At 45.7% G+C, this 18,880-nt stretch overlaps 1 protein-coding gene across 1 annotated transcript in view; it reads left to right on the top strand.

The window, feature by feature from the left end:
* Nucleotides 1-1,854: 1,854 nt before the first annotated feature.
* Nucleotides 1,855-18,880, top strand: part of LOC121844325 (cytosolic endo-beta-N-acetylglucosaminidase-like) — a 28,566-nt gene continuing 11,540 nt past the window's right edge. The window contains 10 exon segments of the mRNA XM_042314305.1: nucleotides 1,855-2,104; nucleotides 6,543-6,622; nucleotides 7,896-8,097; nucleotides 8,319-8,467; nucleotides 10,380-10,534; nucleotides 12,402-12,550; nucleotides 13,707-13,878; nucleotides 14,196-14,302; nucleotides 16,587-16,698; nucleotides 17,679-17,863. Coding sequence (XP_042170239.1) covers nucleotides 1,989-2,104; nucleotides 6,543-6,622; nucleotides 7,896-8,097; nucleotides 8,319-8,467; nucleotides 10,380-10,534; nucleotides 12,402-12,550; nucleotides 13,707-13,878; nucleotides 14,196-14,302; nucleotides 16,587-16,698; nucleotides 17,679-17,863 — 1,427 coding nt within the window. The 5' untranslated portion in view covers nucleotides 1,855-1,988.

The raw sequence follows: 18,880 nt of genomic DNA, 5'->3' as shown, positions 1-18,880 counted from the left end.
GTTAATTCTGGTGTCTATACCTGACAGTCCAAATGCATGCTGGGGCTGGGTTCTATGGTGAATAGACTATGAGAGTGTTTTCTCAAGGGACCTTGTGTGTTTTGGCACAAGTGCAAAAGAAAAAGATAAAGTCAGCCAACAGAGTCCCATGAGTTAAAAACTAAACACTAGACAGATTTATACCAAACCTTTGATGGGGGCTTGAGATGTCTGATTATTATTGTCTTCCATGATGCTCAGATACACCCCAACCTGAGAACTCTGTTCTGACACCTCTTCCATGATGCTCAGATACACCCCAACCTGAGAACTCTGTTCTGACACCTCTTCCATGATGCTCAGACCTGACACCCCAACCTGAGAACTCTGTTCTGACACCTCTGGTCTCTTGGCCCCTCCCAGCCCTACAGGAGGGCAGGTTCCACTCAGCCCAGTCCAAGCACTTCTCTGTCCTGGCATCCCAATGGTGGAACCAGCTTCCCCCTGACGCTAGGACAGCAGAGACCCTGTCCATCTTCTGAAAACATCTGAAACCCTACTTCTTCAAAGAGTATCTTAAATAATCCCACAGCACCCCGACTCGCAGCCTCTCCTCACCCCAAACCCCTCCAAAAATGTTTTTTTTAATTAAAAAGCCTTTCTTCCCCCTCTTACTAGCTCTGACTTAGCTGATGGCTACTTTACTGAGTATGTACTTGTACAATGTACTTGCTACGGCTGTGATATGTGTTTGTCTCACCTAGCTATTTTACGTTGAATACACTAACTGTACGTGGCTCTCGATATCACTTTTATTCCACTTAGCTCTGTATTGTTGGACCTCAGAGCGTAAGATTGTCACTGTACCCTGTAATTACATGGTCAACCCTGTACATGTGACTGATAAACTCTCTAATTCAATCTAATTAGAGCATCTGGGGCGGCAGGTAGCCTAGTGGTTAGAGCGTTGAGCCAGTAACCGAAAGGTTGCTAGATTGAATCCCCGTGCCAACAAGGTAAAAATCTGTTGTTCTGGCACTGAACAAGGCAGTTAACCCACTGTTCCTAGGCTGTCATTTGTAAATAAGAATTTGTTCTTAACTGATTTCCCAAGTTAAATACATTTTTTTTATTTAAAAAAAAAATCTGTCCTAAATTAAAGCGGGTTAATTACACGTTTTTAAATAGTTAATAGCTGTGACTAGTAGCCTACACTCCCCCAGCTAGACTGATTAGGAACACCCAAGAGATCATCTTTCATTTCACAGGCAACCACTAGTGATGATGATGAGGGTTATTGTGAGGCCCACAATGTGCAGGCAACGTCCAAACAACGTTGGTGTGTTTGCTGGGTAGGTCACTCTGTTGGCAGGTCCAGCAATTATGATTTTTGGACACAATAATCCCACTATAATTATATCTAATTATAGTGGACAAAACATTATGAACACCTGCTCTTTCTATGACATGAATGATCCACCACCTGAAGGACATCCAGCCAACTTGACACAACTGTGGGAAGCATTGGAGTCAACATGGGCCAGCTTGTAGAGTCCATGCCCCAACAAATTGAGGCTGCTCTAATGGCAGAAGGGGGGGGGTGCAACTCAATATTAGGAAGGTGTTCTTAATGTTTTATACACTGTGTTTACGTGACCTTTTGAATGACTGGCATGTCAGTATGACAAGGGGGTTTATATTGCCATCTAGTGGCCGGTATGAGATCAAAAATCCACCAGAGCCAAATGACCATGCCGGGTTTTCTGTCCAACAGCACGACTAACGGCAGTCGCTGTCAAAAAACACCTTCCACGTGATCGCCTTATCTCAGCTGTCATTCGTTGGTCGAAGCACACGCTTTGAACAACATCACAACTGCAGCCAATCGCAGGAAACAAGGAAATGTTTCTTTCGCGCTCTGTCCCGAACATGAGCAATGCAACATCCTGCCGTTGATGCATGTTTATGTCTTCCGTTCAGTCATAGACTTCTAACTCATATTTCTCACCATGGACGGTGCATTGACTACTGAGCATCAGGAGGATGGGTCTTTGCGGAGGAGAAAGACAGAAGACGAAGGAGAGGATCAGATCGAGAGCAAGTTGTCAAAAACGGAAACCACAGGGTAACTTTTTTTTTGACAGCCGCCACTTCGTAGGTTGTGTCGGCCTCCCTCTGGGCCGCTGATAAGTAGAGTTGTTTAAGTTCACAGAGCACACAACCCACATTTTACAGCAGCTAGAATAAACATAATGATTTCATCAATCACATGCAATGATAAATGAAATGGTTGAAAGGAATACACTACTGAATTTTAAATCCATGCTTGGCTTCACCCATGGTCTCTGTTTGGTACTGTACTCTATGCTACTGTACTCTATGCTACTGTACTCTATGCTGTACTGTACTCTATGCTACTGTACTGTACTATGGTACTGTACTCTATGGTACTGTACTCTATGCTACTGTACTCTATGGTACTGTACTCTATGGTACTGTACTCTATGGTACTGTACTGTACTCTATGGTACTGTACTCTATGGTACTGTACTCTATGGTACTGTACTGTACTCTATGGTACTGTACTCTATGGTACTGTACTCTATGGTACTGTACTGTACTCTATGGTACTGTACTGTACTCTATGCTACTGTACCCTATGGTACTGTACTCTATGGTACTGTACTGTACTCTGGTACTGTACTCTGGTACTGTACTCTATGGTACTGTACTGTACTCTATGCTACTGTACTACTCTATGGTACTGTACTCTATGGTACTGTACTCTATGGTACTGTACTCTATGCTACTGTACTGTACTCTATGGTACTGTACTCTATGATACTGTACTGTACTCTATGGTACTGTACTGTACTGTATGGTACTGTACTCTATGGTACTGTACTCTATGGTACTGTACTCTATGGTACTGTACTCTATGGTACTGTACTCTATGGTACTGTACTCTATGGTACTGTACTGTACTCTATGGTACTGTACTCTATGGTACTGTACTGTATGGTACTGTACTGGGTACTGTACTCTATGGTACTGTACTCTATGGTACTGTACTCTATGGTACTGTACTCTATGGTACTGTACTGTATGGTACTGTACTCTATGGTACTGTACTGTACTATGGTACTGTACTGTACTCTATGGTACTGTACTCTATGGTACTGTACTGTACTGGTACTGTACTCTATGGTACTGTACTGTACTCTATGGTACTGTACTCTATGGTACTGTACTGTACTCTATGGTACTGTACTGTATGGTACTGTACTGTACTCTATGGTACTGTACTGTACTCTATGGTACTGTACTGTACTCTATGGTACTGTACTGTACTCTATGGTACTGTACTCTATGGTACTGTACTGTACTCTATGGTACTGTACTGTACTCTATGGTACTGTTCTGTACTCTATGGTACTGTACTGTACTCTATGGTACTGTTCTCTATGGTACTGTACTGTATGGTACTGTACTCTATGGTACTGTACTGTATGGTACTGTACTGTATGGTACTGTACTGTACTCTATGGTACTGTACTCTATGGTACTGTACTGTATGGTACTGTACTGTACTCTATGGTACTGTACTCTATGGTACTGTACTGGTACTGTACTGTATGGTACTGTACTCTATGGTACGGTTCTGTACTCTATGGTACTGTACTCTATGGTACTGTACTGTATGGTACTGTACTGTACTCTATGGTACTGTACTGTACTGTACTCTATGGTACTGTACTGTACTCTATGGTACTGTACTGTATGGTACTGTACTGTATGGTACTGTACTCTATGGTACTGTACTGTATGGTACTGTACTGTATGGTACTGTACTCTATGGTACTGTACTGTATGGTACTGTACTGTATGGTACTGTACTCTATGGTACTGTACTGTATGGTACTGTACTGTACTCTGTGGATTGTACTGTACTCTATGGTACTGTACTGTACTCTATGGTACTGTACTGTATGGTACTGTACTGTACTGTATGGTACTGTACTGTACTCTATGGTACTGTACTCTATGGTACTGTACTGTACTCTATGGTACTGTACTGTATGGTACTGTACTGTACTCTATGGTACTGTACTGTACTCTATGGTACTGTACTCTATGGTACTGTACTCTATGGTACTGTACTGTACTCTATGGTACTGTACTGTATGGTACTGTACTCTATGGTACTGTACTGTATGGTACTGTACTGTACTCTATGGTACTGTACTGTATGGTACTGTACTGTACTCTATGGTACTGTACTCTATGGTACTGTACTCTATGGTACTGTACTCTATGGTACTGTACTGTACTGTACTCTATGGTACTGTACTGTACTCTATGGTACTGTACTGTACTCTATGGTACTGTACTGTATGGTACTGTACTGTACTCTATGGTACTGTACTGTACTGTACTATGGTACTGTACTGTACTCTATGGTACTGTACTGTACTGGTACTGTACTGTACTCTATGGTACTGTACTGTATGGTACTGTACTCTATGGTACTGTACTGTATGGTACTGGTACTGTACTGTACTGTACTGTACTATGGTACTGTACTCTATGGTACTGTACTGTACTCTATGGTACTGTACTGTACTGTATGGTACTGTACTGTACTGTATGGTACTGTACTGTACTGGTACTGTACTGTACTCTATGGTACTGTACTGTACTCTATGGTACTGTACTCTATGGTACTGTACTGTACTGTATGTACTGTACTGTACTGTATGGTACTGGTACTGTACTCTATGGTACTGTACTGTACTGTATGGTACTGTACTGTATGGTACTGTATGGTACTGTACTGTACTGTATGGGTACTGTACTGTACTGGTATGGTACTGTACTGTATGGTACTGTATGGGTACTGTACTGTACTCTATGGTACTGTACTGTACTGTACTGTATGTACTGGTACTGTACTCTATGGTACTGTACTGTATGGTACTGTACTGTACTGTATGGTACTGTACTGTATGGTACTGTACTCTATGGTACTGTACTGTACTCTATGGTACTGTACTGTACTCTATGGTACTGTACTGTACTGTATGGTACTGTACTGTACTGTATGGTACTGTACTGTACTCTATGGTACTGTACTGTACTCTATGGTACTGTACTGTACTGTATGGTACTGTACTCTATGGTACTGTACTGTATGGTACTGTACTGTACTGGTACTGTACTCTATGGTATGGTACTGTACTGTATGGTACTGTACTGTACTGTATGGTACTGTACTCTGTGGTACTGTACTGTATGGTACTGTACTGTATGGTACTGTACTGTATGGTACTGTACTGTACTGTATGGTACTGTACTGTACTGTATGGTACTGTACTGTACTGTATGGTACTGTACTGTATGGTACTGTACTCTATGGTACTGTACTCTATGGTACTGTACTGTACTCTATGGTACTGTACTGTACTGTATGGTACTGTACTGTATGGTACTGTACTGTACTATGGTACTGTACTGTATGGTACTGTACTGTACTCTATGGTACTGTACTCTGTGGTACTGTACTGTATGGTACTGTACTGTATGGTACTGTACTGTATGGTACTGTACTGTACTGTATGGTACTGTACTGTACTGTATGGTACTGTACTGTATGGTACTGTACTGTATGGTACTGTACTGTATGGTACTGTACTGTATGGTACTGTACTCTATGGTACTGTACTGTACTCTATGTACTGTACTGTACTCTATGGTACTGTACTGTACTCTATGGTACTGTACTGTACTGTATGGTACTGTACTGTATGGTACTGTACTGTACTGTATGGTACTGTACTGTACTGTACTGTACTGTACTGTACTGTATGGTACTGTACTGTATGGTACTGTACTCTATGGTACTGTACTGTATGGTACTGTACTGTATGGTATGTACTGTACTGTATGGTACTGTACTGTATGGTACTGTACTGTATGGTACTGTACTGTATGGTACTGTACTGTATGGTACTGTACTGTATGGTACTGTACTGTATGGTACTGTACTGTATGGTACTGTACTGTACTGTATGGTACTGTACTGTATGGTACTGTACTGTATGGTACTGTACTGTATGGTACTGTACTGTATGGTACTGTACTGTATGGTACTGTACTGTATGGTACTGTACTGTATGGTACTGTACTGTACTGTATGGTACTGTACTGTACTCTATGGTACTGTACTCTATGGTACTGTACTGTACTGTATGGTACTGTACTCTATGGTACTGTACTGTACTGTATGGTACTGTACTCTATGGTACTGTACTGTACTGTATGGTACTGTACTGTATGGTACTGTACTGTATGGTACTGTACTGTATGGTACTGTATGGTACTGTACTGTATGGTACTGTACTGTATGGTACTGTACTCTATGGTACTGTACTGTATGGTACTGTACTCTATGGTACGGTACTGTACTCTATGGTACTGTATTCTATGGTACTGTACTGTATGGTACTGTACTGTATGGTACTGTACTGTACATTCTAAATGTATTGTCATTCATATTTCACCAGTTTGGAGTCTTGCTTGGATGAGCCAGTTGAGTTGAGAAGTGTTCATGAAGTCATCAAGTATGGAGCCTCGTCTCTGCCAGGTTGGTACAGGGTATAGACTGTCTACAGAGTATAGACTGTCTACAGAGTATAGACTGTCTATAGAGTATAGACTGTATGGTACTATAGAGTACATATATGGTAGACTGTATACAGTACATAATATAGACTGTATAGCAGTATGGTACAGTACATGACTGTATAGACTGTATCAGGTACTAATATAGTACTGTAATATAGACTGTATAGACTGTAGACTGTATATAGTACTAATAGACTGTGTCTACAGGTATAGACTGTATGGCTGTACAGAATATAGACTGTATCTACTAGACTGTATGTACTAATATAGACTGTATCAGTACAGTATAGATAGACTGTATCAGCAGTACATAGACTTGTGTATAGCAGTATAGACTGTATACAGAGTATAGACTGTATCAGAGTATAGACTGTATCAGAGTATAGACTGTCTACAGAGTATAGACTGTATACAGAGTATAGACTGTATAAGAGTATAGACTGTATACAGAGTATAGACTGTATAGAGTATAGACTGTATAACAGTACAGAGTATAGACTGTATACAGAGTATAGACTGTATAACAGTACAGAGTATAGACTGTATAGCAGTACAGAGTATAGACTGTATAACAGTACAGAATATAGACTGTATAGACTGTCTACAGAGTATAGACTGTCTATAGAGTATAGACTGTATCAGAGTATAGACTGTATACAGAGTATAGACTGTATCAGAGTATAGACTGTCTACAGAGTATAGACTGTATAACAGTACAGAGTATAGACTGTATAGACTGTATAACAGTACAGAATATAGACTGTATAGACTGTATCAGAGTATAGACTGTATAACAGTACAGAATATAGACTGTATAGACTGTATAACAGTACAGAGTATAGACTGTATAGACTGTATAACAGTACAGAATATAGACTGTATAACAGTACAGAATATAGACTGTATAACAGTACAGAATATAGACTAGACTGTATAACAGTACAGAGTATAGACTGTATAGACTGTATAACAGTACATAATATAGACTGTCTAACAGTACAGAGCCTCTGAGTTTCAGAAGGGTTTTTATCCTTAGGAAATGACAGGACAGTGGAATGATGAAATAGCTCTAACACTCAGGTTATAGTAATACTGTCCCTGTTCGTTCTGCTCACCCAGGTTGTTTGGTCGCCATGCCGACCTGAAGACACAGTAATCAACCGTATTCAGTGAAAACTCAAATGTTACCTAAAGCACAAAGAACGAACCAATCTGTGCCTTTCCCTTTACAGCTAAGCATTATGACCCGGACACCACCGAGCCAATCAGCTCCGGCCTTCAGTCCCTGGAGGAGCTGTTGTCGTGGAAACGCAGCGAGGCCAACCCTTTCAACGTGGCGACGGTGCCCCTGGCCAATCGGGAGCCTTCTCTGGCCAGCACGCCGCACCGGACTCTGGTGAGTCACGACATGATGGGCGGATACCTGGATGACAGGTAGGTTGACCTCTCACCTCTGAACTCTCACCTGTGAAACAATGAACTGCCACAGTAGACTTTGTTTGCACACTCATGACTCTTCTACGATAGGCTATTACTAAATTCTCACATAACAACGTACTCATTGTGTTGGAAGTCCCTTTTTTGGATTAAAAGTGTTTTGCTAAGTGGTACGACTAAATTCCCTCTCACCTTTGACCCCTGACCTCTCCCCTCAGGTTTCTGCAGGGAGCAGAGTCGGATGCTCCCTATGTGTTCTACCACTGGCAGTACATCGACGTGTTTAACTACTTCAGCCACAACACGGTGACCATCCCCCCGTCCGTCTGGACCAACGCTGCTCACAGACACGGAGTCATCGTCCTGGGTGAGACTCAACGGGGCCACGTCCCAATAACCTCTCTTTCCTCCTGAACAAGTGTGTACTTGTTCACTACTCCCCACGAATGGGAAAACATTGGATTGGTATAGAGATGGGGGTAGAGAGGGGAGTCATTTCCTGTCAAATCCATGAAGGGAAGTGAATAAGTGCACACTTCAGGAGAAAGCAGAGATTATTGGGAGTCAATAATACCCTTGTAGTTATATATCTTTTCACAGTACCGAGCCGAACCGAGCCGAACCCCAGCTGTAGGGTCTAAGTGGGCCTGGTAATGTGTCGTCAAGCATGCTGAAATGTCCAAATATTCAAGTCATCACGGTTAGGTTCATTCTGGCCGGCCCAGCAGTGTGAAAGTGGTACAGTATTACAGTATGTAGTACATTATTGTACACTACTGGTTTCCACCAGTCTGTTCTCTGCCTTCACTCAGAGGAAGTGTTGTCTACCACTCAGAGGAAGTGTTGTCTACCACTCAGAGGAAGTGTTGTCTACCACTCAGAGGAAGTGTTGTCTACCACTCAGAGGAAGTGTTGTCTACACTCAGAGGAAGTGTTGTCTACCACTCAGAGGAAGTGTTGTCTACACTCAGAGGAAGTGTTGTCTACACTCAGAGGAAGTGTTGTCTACACTCAGAGGAAGTGTTGTCTACACTCAGAGGAAGTGTTGTCTACCACTCAGAGGAAGTGTTGTCTACCACTCAGAGGAAGTGTTGTCTACCACTCAGAGGAAGTGTTGTCTACCACTCAGAGGAAGTGTTGTCTACACTCAGAGGAAGTGTTGTCTACACTCAGAGGAAGTGTTGTCTACACTCAGAGGAAGTGTTGTCTACCACTCAGAGGAAGTGTTGTCTACCACTCAGAGGAAGTGTTGTCTACCACTCAGAGGAAGTGTTGTCTACACTCAGAGGAAGTGTTGCCTACACTCAGAGGAAGTGTTGTCTACCACTCAGAGGAAGTGTTGGCTACCACTCAGAGGAAGTGTTGTCTACCACTCAGAGGAAGTGTTGTCTACTCTCAGAGGAAGTGTTGTCTACACTCAGAGGAAGTGTTGTCTACCACTCAGAGGAAGTGTTGTCTACACTCAGAGGAAGTGTTGTCTACACTCAGAGGAAGTGTTGTCTACCAGTCAGAGGAAGTGTTGTCTACCACTCAGAGGAAGTGTTGTCTACCACTCAGAGGAAGTGTTGTCTACCAGTCAGAGGAAGTGTTGTCTACCAGTCAGAGGAAGTGTTGTCTACCACTCAGAGGAAGTGTTGTCTACCACTCAGAGGAAGTGTTGTCTACACTCAGAGGAAGTGTTGTCTACCACTCAGAGGAAGTGTTGTCTACCACTCAGAGGAAGTGTTGTCTACCACTCAGAGGAAGTGTTGTCTACCACTCAGAGGAAGTGTTGTCTACCACTCAGAGGAAGTGTTGTCTACCACTCAGAGGAAGTGTTGTCTACCACTCAGAGGAAGTGTTGTCTACCACTCAGAGGAAGTGTTGTCTACCACTCAGAGGAAGTGTTGTCTACCAGTCAGAGGAAGTGTTGTCTACCACTCAGAGGAAGTGTTGTCTACCACTCAGAGGAAGTGTTGTCTACACTCAGAGGAAGTGTTGTCTACACTCAGGTCATATACAGTGAGATGTACAGTATAAGGGGTTGAACCTAACAGATGACATTCTAATAGTTTACACAGTGTACAGGAGAGAGAACACAAGCCTTCTATATCAAACAGATTATATTCTAGGTGTTGGATTCATATCGGAAACGGTTGGGACGTTTGCCTTCTTCAGTACTGAAAGGGCTCACGTTGAGAATATAGGTGCCGATCTGACGGCCTTAAAGTCACACTGCTGATTGGTCTGTTTGAGTTCCACAGTGACTGATCGACGGCTGTGATTGGCTTGTTCTCCAGGCACCTTCATCACTGAGTGGACGGACGGGGGGAAGATGTGCGAGGTCTTCCTGAAAGAGGAGGAGTCTTACAGGGCCGTAGCTGATAGGCTGGTTCAGATAGCCCACTGTTACGGCTTCGATGGTTGGCTGATCAACATCGAGAACCCTCTCGGTGTGAGTTTTATAACTTTAAACAATTTGTTATTCTACACTAAACTCTTTGTCTATTGCTGTGCTATAGAGACGTTGGTTTTCATTATGTTGTGGGTGCGTTGAAAAATGGCACTATATTCCCCCTCTATTCCCTATAACTAGTGCACTATATTCCCCCTCTATTCCCTATAACTAGTGCACTATATTCCCCCTCTATTCCCTATAACTAGTGCACTATATTCCCCTTCTATTCCCTATAACTAGTGCACTATATTCCCCTATAACTATTCCCCCTATTCCCTATAACTAGTGCACTATATTCCCCCTCTATTCCCTATAACTAGTGCACTATATTCCCCCTCTATTCCCTATAACTAGTGCACTATATTCCCCCTCTATTCCCTATAACTAGTGCACTATATTCCCCCTCTATTCCCTATAACTAGTGCACTATATTCCCCCTCTATTCCCTATAACTAGTGCACTATATTCCCCCTCTATTCCCTATAACTAGTGCACTATATTCCCCCTCTATTCCCTATAACTAGTGCACTATTCCCTATAACTAGTGCACTATATTCCCCTATTCCCTATAACTAGTGCTATTCCTATTCCCTATAACTAGTGCACTATATTCCCCTTCTATTCCCTAGTGCACTATATTCCCCTCTATTCCCTATAACTAGTGCACTATATTCCCCTCTATTCCCTATAACTAGTGCACTATATTCCCCTTCTATTCCCTATAACTAGTGCACTATATTCCCCTTCTATTCCCTATAACTAGTGCACTATATTCCCCTTCTATATAACTAGTGCACTATATTCCCCTCTATTCCCTATAACTAGTGCACTATATTCCCCTCTATTCCCTATAACTAGTGCACTATTTCCTATAACTATAACTAGTGCACTATATATTCCCCCTCTATTCCCTATAACTCAGTGCAGTGCACTATATTCCCCTCTATTCCATATAACTAGTGCACTATATTCCCCTCTATTCCCTAACTAAGTGCACTATATTCCCCTCTATTCCCTATAACTAGTGCACTATATTCCCCTCTCTATTCCTATATTCCCCTTCTATTCCCTATAACTAGTGCACTATATTCCCCCTCTATTCCCTATAACTAGTGCACTATATTCCCCCTCTATTCCCTATAACTAGTGCACTATATTCCCCCTCTATTTCCTATAACTAATGCTCTATATATTCCCCCTCTATTCCCTATAACTAGTGCACTATATTCCCCTTCTATTCCCTGTAAGTAGTGCACTATATTCCCCTTCTATTCCCTATAAGTAGTGCACTATATTCCCCCTCTATTCCCTATAACTAGTGCATTATATTCCCCTTCTATTCCCTATAAGTAGTGCCCTATATAGTGAATCCGGTGCCATTGGGGACACAGTCAGTCTTTACACCTCTTCACCTGTAGACACTTGTTTACTTCTGAAAGGAGTGTACAGGCTAAAGCAGTATGGTAGAAACAGCAGTAATGACCTCATCAGGTGTCTGCACACTGTGCTGAACCCAGAACGTCAACAATGACAAGTCTCCTTTAGGTCTACAGCCTCCCTGTTATCTGCTGTCCTACAGTATACTGACCTATATTACTGTGCTGAACCCAGAACGTCAACAATGACAAGTCTCCTTTAGGTCGACAGCCTCCCTGTTATCTGCTGTCCTACAGTATACTGACCTATATTACTGTGCTGAACCCAGAACGTCAACAATGACAAGTCTCCTTTAGGTCTACAGCCTCCATGTCTACACCCTCCCTGTCTACAGCCTCCTGTAGGAGACAGAGGGGGCCATTGGGAAACACATCGATGATTGATAACGTGTATGTTCCCTGCCCTCCGTCTCCTCTCGTGTAATTAGGAGACTGCTGTCAAGAACACTCCTCTGTTTCTACGTTATCTGACGGACCAGATGCACGAGAGAGTCCCTGGTAGTATGGTTTTGTGGTATGACTCTGTTCTGGAGAACGGACAGCTCAAATGGCAGAATGAACTCAACCCATCCAACAGGTAGGTGGACGGGGGAGAGGAGGTGAGGGAGGGGGGAGAGGAGGTGAGGGAGGGGGAGAGGAGGTGAGGGGGGGAGGGGGAGAGGAGGTGAGAAGGTGAGGGACTGGAAAATGTGGATAGGGAAGATAAGGAGATAATTTACACCTCTCTCTCTCTCCACTCCCCCTTCATCTCTCTCTCTCTCTCTCTCTCCCCCTCTCTCTCTCTCTCTCTCTCCACTCCCCCTTAACCTCTCTCACTCCCCCTTCAACTCCCTCTCTCAACTCTCTCTCTCTCTCTCTCTCTCTCTCTCCCTCCCCCTTCAACTCTCTCTCTCTCTCTCTCCCCCTCAACCTCTCTCTCTCCACTCCCCTTCACCTCTCTCTCCACTCTCCCCCCCCTCTCTCTCTCCCACTCCCCCTTCAACTCTCTCTCCACTCCCCCTTCACCTCTCTCTCTCTCTCTCTCTCTCTCTCTCTCCCCCCTTCACCTGTCTCTCTCCCCCCTCCCCCTTCACCTGTCTCTCTCTCCACTCCCCCCTTCACCTCTCTCTCTCTCTCTCTCTCCCCCCCCTTCACCTCTCTCTCTCCACTCCCCCTTCAACTCTCTCCCACTCCCCCTTCACCTCTCTCTCTCTCTCTCTCTCTCCACTCCCTCCTTCACCTGTCTCTCTCCACTCCCCTTCACTCTCTCTCTCTCTCTCCACTCCCCCTTCAACTCTCTCTCTCTCTCTCCCCCCCCCTTCACCTCTCTCTCTCTCACTCCCCCTTCAACTCTCTCTCCTCCACTCCCCCTTCAACTCTCTCTCTCTCTCCACCCCCCTTCACCTCTCTCTCTCTCCACTCCCCCTTCAACTCTCTCTCTCTCTCTCCACTCCCCCTTCATTCAACTCTCTCTCTCCACTCCCCCTTCAACTCTCTCTCTCTCTCTCTCTCTCTCTCTCCCCCCCCCTTCAACTCTCTCTCTCTCTCTCCACTCCCCCTTCACCTCTCTCTCTCTCTCTCCACTCCCCCCTCAACTCTCTCTCTCTCTCTCCACTCCCCCTTCACCTCTCTCTCTCTCCACTCCCCCTTCAACTCTCTCTCTCTCTCTCTCCACTCCCCCTTCAACTCTCTCTCTCTCTCTCCACTCCCCCCTTCAACTCTCTCTCTCTCTCTCCACTCCCCCCTTCTCTCAGAGTGTTTTTCTCAGCGTGTGATGGTATCTTCACCAACTATAACTGGACAGAGCAGAACCTGGAGGGAATGAAGGCCTACTCAGCTGCTCAGGGCCGGCTGGCGGACATCTTTGTTGGGGTGGACGTGTTCGCCAGGGGAGAGGTGGTGGGGGGGAAGTTGGAGACTAATAAGGTTAGAACTGGGAGGGTCGGGTCGGAGGGGGGGAGAACGGAGGGGAGGGTCGGAGGGTAGGAGGAGGGGGGGGTCGGAGGGGGAGGGTGAGGGGGAGGGTTTGAGGGGGGTCAGAGGGGGGTTGGGGAGGGAGGGGGGGGAGATGGTGGGAGAAGGGTGGGGTGTGTGTGTGTCAGTGCTTAGTCACAGGTACGTGCGTGTGTCTTCTTAAAGAAGTGGAATTTATTGTGTGTGAGTGTGTGAGTGTGTGTGTGTGTGTGATCATAAAGTGGTGTGTGCTCGTAACAATATATAAACACCAGTCCCTCCCTCCCCAGGCTCTGGAGATGATTCGTAAACACGACTTCTCCACAGCCATCTTTGCTCCAGGCTGGGTGTACGAGTCCATCCCAGACAAGAATGACTTCAGGAAGGAACAGGACAAGTGAGATGAACTTCTGCTGCTTTTACTGTCTAGTGCAGCGCTGTGGTTGTTTTGTCTAGTGTAGCGCTGTGGTTGTTTTGTCTAGTGTAGCACTGTGGTTGTTTTGTCTAGTGTAGCGCTGTGGTTGTTTTGTCTAGTGTAGCGCTGTGGTTGTTTTGTCTAATGCAGCGCTGTGGTTGTTTTGTCTAATGTAGCGCTGTGGTTGTTTTGTCTAATGTAGCGCTGTGGTTGTTTTGTCTAGTGTAGCGCTGTGGTTGTTTTTGTCTAGTGTAGCGCTGTGGTTGTTTTGTCTAGTGTAGCTGTGGTTGTTTTGTCTAATGTAGCGCTGTGGTTGTTTTGGGGATTTTGTCTAGTGCAGCGCTGTGGTTGTTTTGGGGATTTTGTCTAGTGCAGCGCTGTGGTTGTTTTGGGGATTTTGTCTAGTGCAGCGCTGTGGTTGTTTTGGGGATTTTGTGTAGTGCAGCGCTGTGGTTGTTTTGTCTAGTGTAGCGCTGTGGTTGTTTTGGGGATTTTGTCTGATGTAGCGCTGTGGTTGTTTTGTCTAGTGTAGCGCTGTGGTTGTTTTGTCTAGTGTAGCACTGTGGTTGTTTTGTCTAGTGTAGCACTGTGGTTGTTTTGTCTAGTGTAGCGCTGTGGTTGTTTTGTCTAATGTAGCGCTGTGGTTGTTTTGTCTAATGTAGCGCTGTGGTTGTTTTGTCTAGTGTAGCGCTGTGGTTGTTTTGTCTAGTGTAGCGCTGTGGTTGTTTTGTCTAGTGTAGCGCTGTGGTTGTTTTGTCTAATGTAGCGCTGTGGTTGTTTTGGGGATTTTGTCTAGTGCAGCGCTGTGGTTGTTTTGGGGATTTTGTGTAGTGCAGCGCTGTGGTTGTTTTGTCTAGTGTAGCGCTGTGGTTGTTTTGGGGATTTTGTCTGATGTAGCGCTGTGGTTGTTTTGTCTAGTGTAGCGCTGTGGTTGTTTTGTCTAGTGTAGCACTGTGGTTGTTTTGTCTAGTGTAGCACTGTGGTTGTTTTGTCTAGTGTAGCGCTGTGGTTGTTTTGTCTAATGCAGCGCTGTGGTTGTTTTGTCTAATGTAGCGCTGTGGTTGTTTTGTCTAATGTAGCGCTGTGGTTGTTTTGTCTAGTGTAGCGCTGTGGTTGTTTTGTCTAGTGTAGCGCTGTGGTTGTTTTGTCTAGTGTAGCGCTGTGGTTGTTTTGTCTAATGTAGCGCTGTGGTTGTTTTGGGGATTTTGTCTAGTGCAGCGCTGTGGTTGTTTTGGGGATTTTGTCTAGTGCAGCGCTGTGGTTGTTTTGGGGATTTTGTCTAGTGCAGCGCTGTGGTTGTTTTGGGGATTTTGTCTAGTGCAGCGCTGTGGTTGTTTTGTCTAGTGTAGCGCTGTGGTTGTTTTGGGGATTTTGTCTGATGTAGCGCTGTGGTTGTTTTGTCTAGTGTAGCGCTGTGGTTGTTTTGTCTAGTGTAGCGCTGTGGTTGTTTTGGGGATTTTGTCTAGTGTAGCGCTGTGGTTGTTTTGTCTAATGTAGCGCTGTGGTTGTTTTGTCTAGTGTAGCGCTGTGGTTGTTTTGTCTAATGTAGCGCTGTGGTTGTTTTGTCTAGTGTAGCGCTGTGGTTGTTTTGTCTAGTGTAGCACTGTGGTTGTTTTGTCTAGTGTAGCGCTGTGGTTGTTTTGTCTAGTGCAGCGCTGTGGTTGTTTTGTCTAATGTAGCGCTGTGGTTGTTTTGTCTAATGTAGCGCTGTGGTTGTTTTGTCTAATGTAGCGCTGTGGTTGTTTTGTCTAATGTAGCGCTGTGGTTGTTTTGTCTAGTGTAGCGCTGTGGTTGTTTTGTCTAGTGTAGCGCTGTGGTTGTTTTGTCTAGTGTAGCGCTGTGGTTGTTTTGTCTAGTGTAGCGCTGTGGTTGTTTTGTCTAATGTAGCGCTGTGGTTGTTTTGTCTAATGTAGCGCTGTGGTTGTTTTGTCTAGTGTCTACTAATGTAGTGGGATGTTTTATCGAACGCCACACCTTAAATGCCTCTGGGAAATATGAAGTGATGCTGTCTATCTAAGGACTTTAGATGAGTACAAGGCATGTAGCTAACACCTGGCGCTAACACCTGGCGCTAACATCTGATGCTAACATCTGGTGCCATGTTTGTTATACATGGTCCCTGGACCCTGTTGAATAAACTAATAAAATATACTATATTTTCTCTCTTATAAAAGCGCTCACTCATACCACACGTAGCATAGCCACAGTCGAAAGTGACCCTCCTATGTCGTATCCTACAATGTCACATCCTGTTTCCTGTCTGCAGGTTCTGGTCTCTTCTGTCTGACTTCCTGTATGTCCACCGGCCCTCGTCGCCCCTCCCTTTCGTCTCCTCCTTCTGCCAGGGTGCTGGGACCAGCCTCTACTGGAGGGGACAGGTGAGTGAGTCAACCAATCAGAGGACGGGTTCTATGTCTAGAATATTCATAAAATTGCCCCCACCATGGCTGCCTGGGTATTGTGATGCAATACTTTCCATGATAATGTAGAATTTTCATTCAAATGATGTTAACTGATGTGGCTCATGCAATATAATGTATTTGAGTTGTATCAACAAATCACAGCACATATTGATGGGTACACTTCCTGCTCTGCTCCTATGGGTACACTTCCTGCTCTGCTCCTATGGGTACACTTCCTGCTCTGCTCCTATGGGTACACTTCCTGCTCTGCTCCTATGGGTACACTTCCTGCTCTGCTCCTATGGGTACACTTCCTGCTTTGCTCCTATGGGTACACTTCCTGCTTTGCTCCTATGGGTACACTTCCTGCTCTGCTCCTATGGGTACACTTCCTGCTTTGCTCCTATGGGTACACTTCCTGCTTTGCTCCTATGGGTACACTTCCTGCTTTGCTCCTATGGGTACACTTCCTGCTTTGCTCCTATGGGTACACTTCCTGCTCTGCTCCTATGGGTACACTTCCTGCTTTGCTCCTATGGGTACACTTCCTGCTCTGCTCCTATGGGTACACTTCCTGCTTTGCTCCTATGGGTACACTTCCTGCTCTGCTCCTATGGGTACACTCGCAATGGCTGCCAGTCCACCCATTATGCCATAATTGACTTGAATGGGGACGCCTGTTCTATTCGTTTTATTTCTATGGCAGCACATGCAGTTAGGAGAGGAGGAAGGGAGAAAATGTGCTCAGTGGTTATTACGGAGACTGCGGTCGTTTGGCTGACCAATTATCATGCATCCAAAATTCCATGACTGTCACACTATGAGTAACAACAAGGATCTGGGTCTTCGTTGGAATGCATTGTACTGCACTATGTATCATTGGATGGGATTCTGTCCTATTCGTGTCCTGTAGTTACCCTCTGACCTGTCCTGTGTGTGTCTGCTGGGTTGTGTAGCGTGAGGTGGATCGTAGCTGGTTCAACCTGGATGCCCAGGAGCTGCAACCCCTATACTACAGAGAGACCCTCGAGGGGGAGGGCTGGCTGAGGACCCAGGGCTGCCCTGAAGATGCCTGGAGCGGGGGCAGCTCTCTGCTCGTAGAGGGCGTCCTACCCTCCATGCTGTCTAAAGTCTGCGCCAGGTAGGGGAGTGTGTGGGGGTGTAGTGTGTGTGTGGGGAGTGTGTGGGGGGTGTGTGTGTGGGGGGAGTGTGTGGGGGAGTGTGTAGGGGAGTGTGTGGGGGAGTGTGTAGGGGTGTGTGTGGGGGAGTGGGGGAGTGTGTGGGGGGGGAGTGTGTAGGGGAGTGTGTGTTCATGAGGGCTTGTATATTCCTCTTACAGCTTTAAGGATTCAAATGCTATGGCCTCTCTCTCTTCCCCTCGCTCCCTCTCTCTTCCCCTCGCTCCCTCTCGCTCCATCTCTCTTCCCCTCGCTCCCTCTCTCTTCCCCTCGCTTCCTCTCTCTTCCCCTCGCTCCCTCTCTCTTCCCCTCACTCCCGCTCTCTTCCCCTCGCTCCCTCTCTCTTCTCCCTCTCTTCCCCTTCCCCTCGCTCCCTCTCTTCTCCCTCTCTTCCCCTTCCCCTCGCTCCCTCTCTTCTCCCTCTCTTCCCCTTCCCATCGCTCCCTCTCTTCTCCCTCTCTTCTCCCTCTCTTCCCCTTCCCCTCTCTCCCTCTCTTCTCCCTCTCTTCTCCCTCTCTTCCCCTTCCCATCGCTCCCTCTCTTCTCCCTCTCTCCCCTTCCCATCGCTCCCTCTCTCCCTTCCCATCGCTCCCTCTCTCTTCCCCTCGCTCCCTCTCTTCCCCTTCCCATCGCTCCCTCTCTCCCCTTCCCATCGCTCCCTCTCTCCCCTTCCCATCCCTCTCGCTCCCTCTCTCTTCCCCTCGCTCCCTCTCTCCCCTTCCCATCGCTCCCTCTCTCTTCCCCTCGCTCCCTCTCTCTTCCCCTCGCTCCCTCGCTCCCTCTCTCTTCCCCTCGGTTCCTCTCGCTTCCCCTCGCTCCCTCTCTCTTCCCCTCGCTCCCTCTCTTCCCCTCGCTCCTCTCTCTCTTCCCCTCGCTCCCTCTCTTCCCCTCGCTCCCTCTCTTCCCCTCATTTCCTCTCTTCCCCTCGCTCCCTCTCTCTTCCCATCGCTCCCTCTCTCTTCCCCTCGTTCCCTCTCTTC

The sequence above is a fragment of the Oncorhynchus tshawytscha genome, unplaced genomic scaffold, assembly GCF_018296145.1.
Source record: "Oncorhynchus tshawytscha isolate Ot180627B unplaced genomic scaffold, Otsh_v2.0 Un_contig_7103_pilon_pilon, whole genome shotgun sequence".
In the NCBI taxonomy this organism is placed as follows: domain Eukaryota; kingdom Metazoa; phylum Chordata; class Actinopteri; order Salmoniformes; family Salmonidae; genus Oncorhynchus; species Oncorhynchus tshawytscha.
Note: the sequence above shows the minus strand (reverse complement) of the source record. Positions and strands in the feature narration are given on the sequence as shown.